At 45.5% G+C, this 13,566-nt stretch overlaps 1 protein-coding gene across 1 annotated transcript in view; it reads left to right on the top strand.

Annotated features, from left to right (window-relative positions):
* Positions 1–13,566, top strand: part of nphp1 (nephronophthisis 1) — a 153,169-nt gene that overhangs the window by 15,549 nt on the left and 124,054 nt on the right. The window contains exon 4 of the mRNA XM_072551414.1: positions 5,928–6,076. Within this exon, the coding sequence (XP_072407515.1) occupies positions 5,928–6,076 (149 nt within the window). The remainder of the gene's footprint in view (positions 1–5,927; positions 6,077–13,566) is intronic.

Here is a 13,566-nt window from a genome sequence, read left to right on the forward strand (position 1 = left end):
TGAAGAAGAGAGTTTAGGGAGACGTGACGTATCGCTGTTATGAATCGCTAACATATCCTGTCATTTCGAACCATTTATTATAATTTTATCGCATTTACATTCTGCATGCAAAAAAAGACCCTGAGCTTCCAGTTACCTGCCACTTTAACACACCACCTTGTCCCCTGGCCAACATATCTGTCTCAGGCTTGCTGCAGTGCTCCAGCGAAGCTCAGTGCAAGCTGAAAGAACAACACCTCATTTTCCACATGGGGACCCTGCAGCTCTCCTGGAGTCAATACTGAGTTCAATAATTTTAAGACCTGAACTGTCCCATGCCCTCGCCCCCAACCCCACTCACCAGGCCTTGTTATCACATGGACTGTGATTATACACCATCTATTGTTAGCCATTAACAAACTCCATTAACAGCTATTCACTCTCCCAGCCAGATCGTTATCCACTCCTTTGTTTGTCAAACTGTCTCATCTCTCTGTGCTCTATCTCCACCCCCTTACTCCTCACACCACCCTACCTTCTGCATGTAAACCTAGCTATCATCAGTTCTGAGGAAAGGTCACCCGATCCAAAATGTTAACATTGAATTCTCTGCACAGGTGCTGCCAGACCTGCTGAGCTTTTCCACCAGCTTCTATTTTTGTTACTAAGATTGTGCTGTTGCTGTTTGGGGTGCCATTTGCTAGCAGAAGATCTACTGTTGGCATTACAATTTTCAGCTTTGTGTAACACTGCAGCTTGTCTGCATCCACTCTGTGACACTCAGCATCCAACTACACCTAGGTTGACCCAAGCTTCTGCTGTCCTCCACCTTGCCTTCTTAAAGAGATTTCTGTGGCATTTCATCTCTGATCAAATGGTTTAAATACTGACATTTTCCTTTCTGGATGCATCCTTTTAGAGTCATTATTGCATTTGAAATTTCCAGTACTACTTCATTTGTTTTATACTTTGTATATGGAACTTTAAACATATTGTTTGGCATCTACATTTCAAATACCTCTTGTTTGCTTTCTTAGATCTTTATTTATTTTCCAGGTTTCTCAAGAATGCAGAAGAAATAGGTAGAATCAATGGATAGAATCTCATTAATTTTTCTCTTACTACAACTTGAAACTTCTTGTTACTAACTTATTCTTCATCTTCACAAAATTACTACTGGGTATCTCTGACTTTCATCTAACTTCTGCTTCAGATGTGCCATCTTCTGTTCTAATTTGTCCTTAAAAGACAAAATTATCTACTTGTGTGATACCATCTAGATTAGATTAGATTAGTTAGATTACTTACAGTGTAGAAATAGGCCCTTCGGTCCAACAAGTCCTCACCGACCTGCTGAAGCGCAACCCATCCAGACCCATTCCCCTACGTTAACCCCTTCACCAAACACTAGGGGCAATTTAGAATGGCCAATTCACCTAACCTGCACATTTTTGGATTGTGGGAGGAAACTGGAGCACCCGGAGGAGATCCACGCAGACACGGGGATAATGTGCAAACTCCACACATGGAATTGCCTGAGGCAGGAATTGAACCCAGGTCTCTGGCGCTGTGAGGCAGCAGTGCTAGCCACTATGCCACCGTGCCACCTACATCTACTTTGATCATCATAGTCTTAGAGTCATAGAGATGGACAGCATGGATACAGACCCTTCGGTCCAACCCATCCATGCCGACCAGATATCCCAACCCAATCTAGTCCCACCTGCCAGCACCCGGCCCATATCCCTCCAAACCCTTCCTATTCATACACCCATCCAAATGCCTCTTAAATGTTGCAATTGTACCAGCCTCCACCACATCCTGTGGCAGCTCATTCCATACACGTACCACCCTCTGCATGAAAAAGTTGCCCCTTAGGTCTCTTTTATATCTTTCCCTTCTTACCCTAAATCTATGCCCTCTAGTTCTGGACTCTAATATATTCCTTTTAACTATCACTCTTTATGGTGTTCCTAGTCAATCCATATTCTAAATTCCTTGATTTTACTATATCTACAATATTTTAGAACATAGAACATAGAAAAGTACAGCACAGAACAGGCCCTTCGGTCCACAATGTTGTGCCGAGGAGTATTCCTCATCTAAAATAAAATAACCTCACCAACACACCCCTCAATTCACTGCTGTCCATGTGCATGTCCAGCAGTCGCTTAAATGTCCTTAATGACTCTGCTTCCACCACCACTGCTGGCAATACATTCCATGCATTCACAACTCTCTGCGTAAAGAACATACCTCAGACGTCTCCTCTATACCTTCCTCCTAATATCTTAAAACGATGACCCCTCGTGCCAGTCAGTCCTGCCCTGGGGACAAGTCTCTGGCTGGTGAAGGGCTTTTGCCCGAAACGTCAATTTCGCTGCTCGTTGGATGCTGCCTGAACTGCTGTGCTCTTCCAGCACCACTAATCCAGTACAAGTCTCTGGCTATTGACTCTATCCAAGTCTCTCATTACCTTGTATACCTTGACCAGGTCACCTCTCTTCCTCCTTCTCTCCAGAGAGAAAAGTCCGAGCTTAGTCAACCTCTCTTCATAAGACAAGCCGTCAGTCCAGGTAGAACCTGGTAAACCTTCTTTGTACCTTCTCCAAAGCCTCCGTATCTTTCCTATAATAGGGCGACCAGAACTGGACACAATATTCCAAATGTGGTCTCACCAGAGTCTGATAGAGCTGCAGCAAAACCTCGCGGCTCTTAAACTTGATCCCCCTGTTAATGAAGGCCAAAACACCATATGCTTTCTGAACAACGGTATCCACTTGGGTAGCAATTTTGAAAGATCCAAGCATTTGAACTCCAAGGTCCCTCTGTTCCTTCATACTGCCAAGAATGCTGTCTTTAATCCGATATTCAGCATTCAAGTTCGACCTTCCAAAATGCATCACTACGCATTTACCCAGGTTGAACTCCATTTGCCATTTCTCAGCCCAGCTCTGCATCCTGTTTATGTAGCGCTGCAGCCTGCAATATCCCTCGATACTATCAACGGCATTGCCAACCTTTGTGTTATCGGCCCTCAACCTCCTCATCCAAGTCATTTATAAAAACTAAAAAGAGCAGAGGCCTAAGAACAGAGCCCTGTGGGACACCACTCGCCACTGACCTCTAGGCAGAATACTTTCCATCTACAACCACTCTCTGCCTTCTGTCAGCTAACCAATTCTGAATCCAGACAGCCAAATCTCCCTGTATCCCATACCTCCTTACTTTATGAATGAGCCTACCATGAGAACCTTATCGAATGCCTTGCTGAAGTCCATATACACCACATCCACTGCTCGACATTCGTCGACCTATCTTGTCAACTCCTCAAAGAACTCAATAAAATTTGTGAGACAGGACTTGCCACTTACAAAGCCATGCTGATTGCATTTAATCACTCTATGCTTTTCCAAATAGTCATAAATCCTATCCCTCAGAATTCTTTCCAAAACCTTACTGATCACAGACGTAAGACTGACTAGTCTGTAACTGCCAGTGATTTCCCTATTGCCAGGGATTTCCCTATTGCCCTTCTCGAAAAGAGGAACAACATTCGCTTCCCTCCAATCCTCCGGTATGACTCCTTTGGAGAGTGTGGAAGCAAAGATCTTCGCCAGTGGCTTAGCAACCTTCTTTCTCGCTTCCCGGAGCAACCTAGGATAAATCTGGTCTGGCCCTGGGGGCTTATCAATCTTAATGTTTGCCACAGTTTCCAGTCCATGAACTTCATCAATCTTGATCTGTTCAAGCCTGTTTCCCAGCTCCTTGAAGTTCTCATTCACAACAAGGTCCTTTTCCTTAGTGAAAACCGAGCCAAAAAAACTCATTTAGGGCTTCCCCTATCTGCTCAAACTCCATGGACAAGTTCCCTATGCTATCTCTGACCGGCCTTACCTTCTCCCTGGTCATTCTCTTATTCCTCACGTATGACTAAAATGCCTTTGGATTCTCCCTAATCCTTCCTGCCAAGCCTTTTTCGTGCCTCCTCCTGGCTCTCCTCAGTCCATTTCTGAATTCCTTTCTAGTAGGCCTGTAATCCTCTAAAGGTAAAAACAATGACTGCAGATGCTGGAAACCAGATTCTGGATTAGCTGTGCTCTTCCAGCACCACAGTTCAGGCAGCATCCGAGGAGCAGTTATTCCTGATGAAGGGCTTTTGCCCGAAATGTCGATTTTACTGCTCCTCGAATGCTGCCTGAACTGCTGTGCTCTTCCAGCACCACTAATCCAGAATCTGTAATCCTCTAAAGCTGTGCTAGATCCTTGCTTCCTCCACCTTATGTAAGCTGCCTTCTTCCTTTTGACGAGAAGCTCCTCTCTTCTTGCCATACCAGACTCCTTAATCTTACCCCTCCTTGCCTGTCTCAGTGGAACAAATTTGTGCATCACTTGCAACAATTGCTTCTTAAACAGTCTCCACATGTCTGTTGTGCCCTTTCTGTGGAGCAATTGCTCCCAATCTGTACTTCCCAACTCCTGTCTGATAGCGTTATAATTTCCTTTTCTCTAGTTAAATATTTTCCCTTGGTAACTGCTCCTTTCCCTTTACCAGGCTGTGGTCACTGTCACCAAAGTGATCTCCCACCGTGAGATCTGACACCGGTCCTGGCTCATTGCCGAGCACCCAATCCAAAATGGCCTCTCCCCTCGTCGGTCTGTCTGCATACTGAGTAAGGAAGCCTTTCTGAACACACCTGACAAAGTGGCTCCTTCAAACCATCTGCACTAAGGAAAGTTGAAGTCACCCATAACAACAACTCTGCTACATCTGCGTTTTTCCAAAATCTGCCCACCTATGAGTTCTTCAATCTCCCTACTGCTATTAGGTGGTCTGTAGAAAACCCCCAATGAGGTGGCTGCTCCCTTGCTGTTTCTAACTTCCACTATACTGACTCAGTAGACAAACCTTCCTCAACAACCTTCGTTTCTGTAGCTGTGATGCACTCTGATTAGCAATGCTACACCCCATCCACTTTTTCCACCCTCCCTGTTCTAAACCCTGGAACATCTCGCAACCATTCCTGTCCTTGTGAAACTCACGTCTCCGTTATGGCCACAACATCATACTCCCAAGTACTGATCCATGCTCTAAGTTCATCACTCTTATTTCTGACACTCCTTGCGTTAAAGCAGACACACTTTAACCGATCCCTTTGTTTCACCACGTGAAAAATCTTCCCGATAGTTTCCCTACATCCTGTCACTGCCCCATCTACAACTACCCCCCCCCCCCCCCCCCCCCCCCCCCACCTCAGATATGTAACTCTGGTTCCCACCCCCATGCCAAACTATCTTCTAAAACCTCCTCAGATTTTTCAAGTATTTTCTGTGTAACCCAAGCTTGGTATGTTCTCATCTCCAATTTTCACCCCCGAAAGAACATCTGATTTTCTGTATATTTGGTCTGTGTATTGATTGAAGAATGCTTGTGACAGTATACAGCCTTGTTGTACTTCAGTTGGAAACAAAATGTGATTGCCTTTTTTGAGCTTGATCCTCACTGTATGGTCCCCAGATAGGTTTTGGATAAACCTCATATCTTGACTGTCAATATTGCATTTCAGCAATGTATCTATTAATAATTAAGATAATGCAACTGCAACTACATAAGTTATTTGCTAACTTATTTTTCTGATATTGTTTGAAGAATGAATGTTAGTTCACATACTAGAATAATTCTCTCTTCTTGTTCAGGTAGTGTCATGTTTTACACCCACTTAAGAGAGTGATTCATGTCTTAGATTAACATGTGAAAAATGGCAGCAGTCACTAGTGATTGTCCTAAAGCCCCAGCTTATATCATATCTTTAAGTCTCTGGAATAGGATATGAATCTATAATCTTTTGACTCAAAGGTAGTACTGTGGAACCAAAGTTAACACTTTAAACATACCTACGATTATTTAAATCTTCTGGTATACTCTTACAAGATGTCATCTTTTTCAGTCAAATGAACTTTCTCTTGTGAGTAACTATGATCAACGGAAGCGAAATGAAGAGAGACGGCTGAAAGGCATGTCGGATTTACTTCAGGAAGTTGCTCGGAGACTAAATAAAGAGCTTACCAAACAGAAAATGGATGAAACTGATGACAAGTAAGATAAAGTGATTGTTGAATTTAGTGCTAAAATTTGTTGTAGCTCCAGCTGAATAAATGGCCTGTTCAGTCACCTGATTCTGTTATTCAGCTTGGCACAAGTCATATGGTGTGTTGCCTCCCTGGTGCCAGGATCAAGGATATCTCAAAGAGTGAAGAATATTCTTAAAAGGGACAGGAACCAGCAGAAGGTTGTTGGAAGGGAAAATGATGAGATTCTAAAGGGATAATATGGAAAGTTAGGCAGGAATTTCAAAAGGAGGGTCTCAAAGGTGGTAATATCTGAATCACTCCCAGTGGTGCGATCTAGTGAGGGTAGAAAAAGAAGGATGGAGTAGATGAATGTGTGACTGAGGAGCTAGTGCAGGGGAGAAGGGTTCACATTTTTGGATCATTGGTATTTCTTCTGCGGTAGAAGTGGTCTGTAGAAGAAGGAGGGATTGCACCTGAATTGGAAGGGGACTAATATACTGGCAGGGAGATTTGTCAGAGCTGCTTGGGAGGATTTAAACTAGTAAGGTGGGGGGTGGGACCCGGGGAGATAATGAGGAAAGAGATCAGTCTGAGACTGGTACAGTTGAGAAAAGGAGCAAGTGAAACAGTCAGGACATATAGGAACAAAGCAGAGAACGAGATAGGACTGATGAAGTGCAATTATTTCAATGCGAGTGGCCTGAAAGGTAAGGCGGATGAACTAAGGAGAAAGTGAGGACTGCAGATGCTGGAGATCAGAGTTGAAAAGTGTGGCACTGGAAATGCATAGCAGGTCAGGTGGCATCTGAGGAGCAGGAGAATCAATGTTTTGGGCATAAGTCCTCCATCAGGAATGTGGGGGTGGAAGGGGGTTGACAGCTAAATAGGAGGGTGGGGCTGAGGCAGCTGGGAAGGCGATAGATAGATACAAGTGGGGCATGATGGTGATAGGTCGGAGGGGAGAGTGGAGCGGAAAGGTGGGAAGGAAGATGGACAATTTGAGAGGGTGGTGCCGATTTGCAGGGTTGCATCTGGGATGGGATGGGGGACAGGAGATGAGGAAACTGGTGGTCAACATTGATGATATGTGGTTGGAGGGTCTCAAGACGGAAGATGAGTATTCTTCCTCCAGGCAGCAGGTGGCTTGGATTTATTAGTGGAGGAGGTTCAGGACTTGCATTTCCTTGGTAGAGTGGAAGGGGGAGTTGAAGTGGTCAGCCAAAGGGAAGTGGGGCTGTTTGGTGCATGTGTCCCAGAGTTGTTCCTGAAACGTTCCGTGAGTTGGCATCCCATCTGCCCAATGTAGAGGAAACTACATCGAGAGCAATGGACAGAGTAGATGAGGTGTTTGGATGTGCAGTAAAATCTCTGCGAGATGTAGAAGGATCCTTTGTGGCCTTGGACGGTGGTGAGGGAGGAGGTGTGGGCACAGGTATTGCATCTCTTGCAGCTTCAAGGGAAGAAGCTAGGAGTGGAAGGTGGGTTGGTAGGGGACATGAACCTAATGAGGGAATTGTGGAAGGAATGCTCTCCACGTAATGCCGATAGAGATGGGGAAGGAAATAGTCTCTGGTGGTGGCGTTGATTGTAGGTGGTGGAAATGGTGGAGGATGATGTGCTGTATCCAGAGTTTAGTGAGGTGGAAGGTGAGGACCAGGAGGCGTCTATCCTTATTGTTGTTGGAGGGATGTAGTTCAAGGGCGGAGGTGCAGGAAGTGGAGGAGATGCGCTGTAGGGCATTGTTGATCATGTGGGAGGGAAATTGCGGTCCTTGAAGATGAGCTGAGGGTAGGGCAGTTGACGTGGTGTACATGGACTTCAGTAAAGCCTTTGATAAGGTTCCACTTGGTAGGCTGTTTGAGAAATTGCAGAGGCATGGGATTGAAGGTGACTGGCTTTCTGAAAGAAGGCAGTGAGTGGTGGTTGATGGAAAATATTCAGCCTGGAATCCGGTTTCTATTGGTGTGCCACAAGGATCTGTTTTGGGACCACTGCTGTTTGTCATTTTTATAAATGACTTAGACGCAGGCATAGGTGGATGGATTAGTAAATTTGCAGATGACAGTTTGGAGCAATGTTACAGGTTGCAGGGGGACTTGGATAATCTGCAGCATTGGGCTGAGAGGTGGCAAATGGAGTTCAATGCAGCTAAATATGAGATGATGCACTTTGGGAAGAATAACGAAGGCAGAGTACTGGGTCAATGGAAAGATTCTTGGTAGTGTGGATATGCAGAGGGATCTTTGAGTCCATGTACATAGATCCCTGAAAGTTGCCACCCAGGTGGATAGTGCTTTTAAGAAGGCATACTGTGTGTTAGGCTTCATTCATAGAGGTGTTGATTTCTAGAGCCGCAATATCATGCTGCAACTATACAAAACGCTAGTGTGGCCACACATGGAATATTGTGTACAGTTCTGGTCGCCATATTTCGGGAAGGATGTGGAAGCATTGGAAAAGGTGCAGAGGAGATTTACCAGGATGTTGCCCGGTTTGGAGGCCAGGTCTGATGAGGAAAGGCTGAGAGACTTGAACCTGTTTTCATTGGAAAGAAGAAGGCTAAGAGGGGATTTGATAGAGACATACAAGATAATCAGAGGATTAGATATGGTAGACACTGGAAATCTTTTTCCGAGCATGATGACATCAGCTTGTATGAGGGGGCGGCACAGTGGTTAGCAGTGCTGCCTCGTAGCTCCAGAGACCCAGGTTCAATTCCTGCTTCAGGCGACTGTCCGTGTAGAGTTTGCACATTCTCCCCGTGTCTGCGTGGGTTTCTTCCGGGTGCTCGGTTTCCTCCTACAGTTCAAAAATGTGCAGGTGAGGTGAATTGGCCATGCTAAATTGCCCATAGTGTTAGGTGAAGGGGTAAATGTAGGGGAATTGGTCTGGGTGGGTTGCTCTTCGGAGGGTCGGTGTGGACTTGTTGGGCCGAAGGGCCTGTTTCCACACTGTAAATAATCTAATCTAATCTAATCTAATAACTACAAATTGAGGGGTGGTGGATTTAAGACAGATGTCAGAGGCAGGTTCTTTACACACAGAGAGATATGGGCATGGAATGCCCTACCTGCTAAGGTAGTCAACTCACCCACATTAGGGCCTGTACTGTGCTGTATTGTTCTATGTTCTATGAAATAGGAGGCCATCTGCGATGTCCTTGAGTGGAATTGCTCCTCCTAGGAGTAGATACAGTGGATGCAGAAGAATTGGGAGTAAGGGATAGCATTTTTACAGGTGGGTGGGATGAGGGGAGGTGTAGTCCAGGTAGCTGTGGGAATCGCTGAGTTAGAAGTAGATGTCCGTATTGAGCCCGTCGCCAGAGATGGAGGTGGAGAGGGCCAGGAAGAGGAGCAAGGTGTCCGAGATAGTCCAGGTGAACTTGAGGTCAGGGTGGAAGGTGTTTGGGAAATTGGTGAACCGTTCAACCTCCTCATGATGTTGAGGTGCTGCTTTTGGATTGGGGTAGACAAAGTTAAAAATTACACAACACCAGGTTATAGTCCAATAGGTTTATTGGAAGTAATAGCTTTTGGAGCGCCGCTCCTTCATCAGGAAGCTGTGGAGCAGGATCATAAGACATAGAATTTACAGCAAAAGATTACAGCGTCATGCAACTGAAAAATACATTGAACAAACATAGACTGCTGTTAAGTCTTTTATCCTTTAGAATGGGTTGGAGGTTTTGGTACCCATCGATACCCATGAGGTTGGGCTTAACTGGGACCTTGGGTTCATTTCACACTACAGGTGACCCCACTATATTCACACACTCTCACTCGCGCGCGCACACACACACACTTTTACATACTCTCACAGTCGCGCAGACCTTCTCTCATACACGCACATACATCCCCCCCACACTCACATCATGCACACACCCTCTCACAGGCTTATAGAATATTACGGAGTAGTACAAGCCCTTCAGCCCTTGATGTTGCACCAACCAATTTGAAGCCCATCTAACCTACACTATTCCATTATCATCTATATATTTATCCAATGACCATTTAAATGCCCTTAAAATTGGCGCGTCTAATATTGTTGCAGGCAGGACGTTCCATGCCCTTACTACTCTCTAAGTAAAGAACCTACCTCTGACATCTGTCCTGTGTCTATATCCATCAATTTAAAACTATGTCCCCTCATACTAGCCATCACCATCCGATGAAAAAGGCTCTCACTGTCCACCCTATCTAATCCGCTCATCATTTTGTATGTCTCTATTAAGTCACCTCTCAAACTTGTTATGGAGGGGCCAGTTTTGGACTGGGGTGGACAAAGTTATCACACAACACCAGGTTATACTCCATCTCACGTGACACGCACTTTACTAATGAACGCACACGCAAACACATACTCTCTCACACGCACACTCTGTCTCTCTCTCTCGCTCTCGCTCTCGCATGCACATGCGCACACATATAAGTCTGTGGGATGAATTTGCATTTGCAGAATTGTATTTGCAGATACATTCTATTTTACTCAAAAATACAATCTGCAGGCAGTCAATTTACATAGCATCTTATAAATTCCCACTTTGGAAATAGAACCAATCTGATTTAATATTGGGATACAAACAGACTGTAACCTCACACCTTTAATGCGTTGTCTGAACTGAAATGTCACCTTATTTTATGTTAAAAATCACACAACACCAGGTTATAGTCCCAACAGGTTTATTTGGAAATACTAGTTTTCAGAGTGCTGCTCCTTCATCAGGTAACTAGTGGAGCAGAATTATAAGACACAGAATTTATAGGAAAAACCATAGTGTCATGTAATTAAAACAATATATTAAACAAACCTAGATTGCTGTTAGGTCTTTCATCTTTTAGAATGGGTTGTAGGTTTTGGGTCATTAATATGTCAATCCCAGAACTTCTTTTAAGTCATATTCTCAAGATAACTTAAGTTTTATAACGAAAAATGTGACATCTTACCTCTGACAGTGTATTAAAGGTGTGAGGTCAGAGTCTGTTTGTACACCAATTTTGAGTCAGACTGGTTCTGTGACTTACAAGAAGTTAAAAGAAGATTTTTAACTTTGTTCAACCTCCTCATGGGAGCATGAAGTAGCATCAGTACAGTCATCAGTGTAGCAGAGGAAAAGGTGGGGATGGTGCCAGTGTAGCTGCCAAAGATGGACTGTTCCACATATCCACTGAAGAGGCAGGCATAACTGGGGCACGTGCGGGTGCCCATGGCTACCCCTTTTGTCTGTAGGAAGTAGGGTGACATTACCAATGATACCATAACCACCCCCAATTCAGGAACAATCTCCACATCCCACTCCCAACTCCATTTCTACACCAGGTCCTAGCCTCCAGCCCTGCTGAGTTTATACCATCCCCACAGCCCTCCCCCTCACTGAGGATGAACGATTAGTCCTCAGTAAAGGTCTCACCTTCTTCCCACTATGCTCCCGGGTCAACGAATTCCATGTGTGTCGCGACATCAAACTCTTCTTCTGCCGCCTCCGCCTCTATGCTTTTTCCATCAGGACGCCCATCCACCTTCCGAGGACCCTCTTCTCCCTCCTCCAACATACTCCATCCACTTGGAGATCCCATGCTGGTCTGTTACCCACCCCTGATGCCTTTATCTCCAACTGTAGCCTCAACCTGTACCCTCCCTACCCACTCCAACCTCTCACTCTCACAAAACACACCTTTCTGCTCTAATCCCATCCTCATCATTAAACGCAGTGGTAGTTTGGCATACGAAACTTTACACCTCTGAAGCCAGGCGCCAACTCACGGACACCTCCTCCTACTGCCTTTCGACCACGACCTGACCTCCCATCACCAAACCATGATCTCCCAGACCATCCATAATCTCATCACCTCGGGGATGTCCCATCCACAGCCTCTAATCTCATTGTCCCAGAACCCGTACTGCCCGGTTCTACCTCTAACCCCAAATTCACAATCTCGACTGACCCTGTCGACCTATTGTCTCTGCCTGCTCCTGCCCACCAAATTGATCTCCTCATGTCTTGACATCATCCTGTCCCCTTGGTCCAGGAACTCCCCACATCTATTCAGGACACCAACCACGGCCTCCACCTCCTTCATGGCTTTTGTTTCCCCAGCCCTCCAATGCCTCATCTTCACCATGAACATCCAGTGCCTCTACACGTCCATCCGCCATGGCTAAGGTCTTCAAACCTTTCATTTCTTCCTCTCCTGTCGACCCAACCAGTTCCCCTCCACCGACACACTCACTCGATGGGCGGAACAGGTCCTTGCCCTTAACAACTTCTCCATCAGATCCTCCCACTTCCTTCAGACCAAAGGGGTAGCGATACGCACCCGTATTGGCCCCAGCTATGCATGCCACTTCGTTGGCTATGTGGCACAGTCCATCTTCCAAAGCTGCACGGGCACCATTGCCCACCTTTTCCTCCACTACGTTGATGACTGTATCGGCATTACTTTTGCACTCCCTCGAGAAGGTTGAACAGTTCATCATCTTCATGAACACCTTCCACCCTGACCTCACATTTGCCTGGATCACCTTGCATATCTCCCTTCCCTTCCTGGACCTCTGCGTCTCCGTCTCCAGTGACCAACTCAATGCAGACATCTACTTCAAATCCACTGACTCCCCACAGCTATGTGGACTACATCTCCTCTCACCCCTGCTTGTGTAAAAACGCTATCCCTTACTCCCAATTCCTCTGCCTCTGCTGTATCTGCTCCCAAAAGAAGCAGTTCCACTCCAGGACATTCCAGATGGCCTCCTTTTTCAAGGACCGCACTTTCCCTTCCCACGTGATCAACAGTGCCCTCCAGCGCATCTCTTCCACTTCCCACAACTCTGCTTTTGAACCTCACCCTTCCAACTAGAACAAGGATAGAAGCCTGGTCCTCAACTTCCACCTCACTAATCTCTGGGTACAGTGCATCAACCTTCACTATTTCCGCCACCTACAATCAGACCTCACCACCAGAGACATACTTCCCCCCCCCACTTCTAGCAGCATTCCACAGAGATCATTCCATAGAGATCATTCCCTCTGCGACTCCCTCATTAGGTCTGCTCTCGCCCCCCCCCCCCCCCCACCACCACCACCAACGCACCTTCCATTCGCGGCATCTTCCCTTGCAGACACAAGAAATGCAAAACCTGCACCCACACCTCTGACACCCATATAGGACTGTCAGCTTAATGTTCTAGGATACAAATGCTATAAGAAGGATAGAAAGGGGTGAAACAGAGGAGGGGGAGTGGCGTTTTTATAAGGAATAACATTACTGCTGTACTTAGGGAGAATAACCCTGGGAATACATCCAGGAAATTATTTGGGTGGAATTGAAAATAAGAAAGGGATTATCATCTTATTTGGATTGTACTATAGACTCCTTAATAGTCAGCAGGAAATTGAGAAACAAATTTGTCAGGAGATCTCAGTTATCTGTAAGAAGAATAGGTTGCTTATGGTAAGGGATTTTAACTTTCCAAACATAGACTGGGTCTACAACAGTGTTAATGATTAAGATGGAGAGGAAT

Source organism: Chiloscyllium punctatum, chromosome 3 (genome assembly GCF_047496795.1).
Source record: "Chiloscyllium punctatum isolate Juve2018m chromosome 3, sChiPun1.3, whole genome shotgun sequence".
Classification (NCBI taxonomy): Eukaryota; Metazoa; Chordata; class Chondrichthyes; order Orectolobiformes; family Hemiscylliidae; genus Chiloscyllium; species Chiloscyllium punctatum.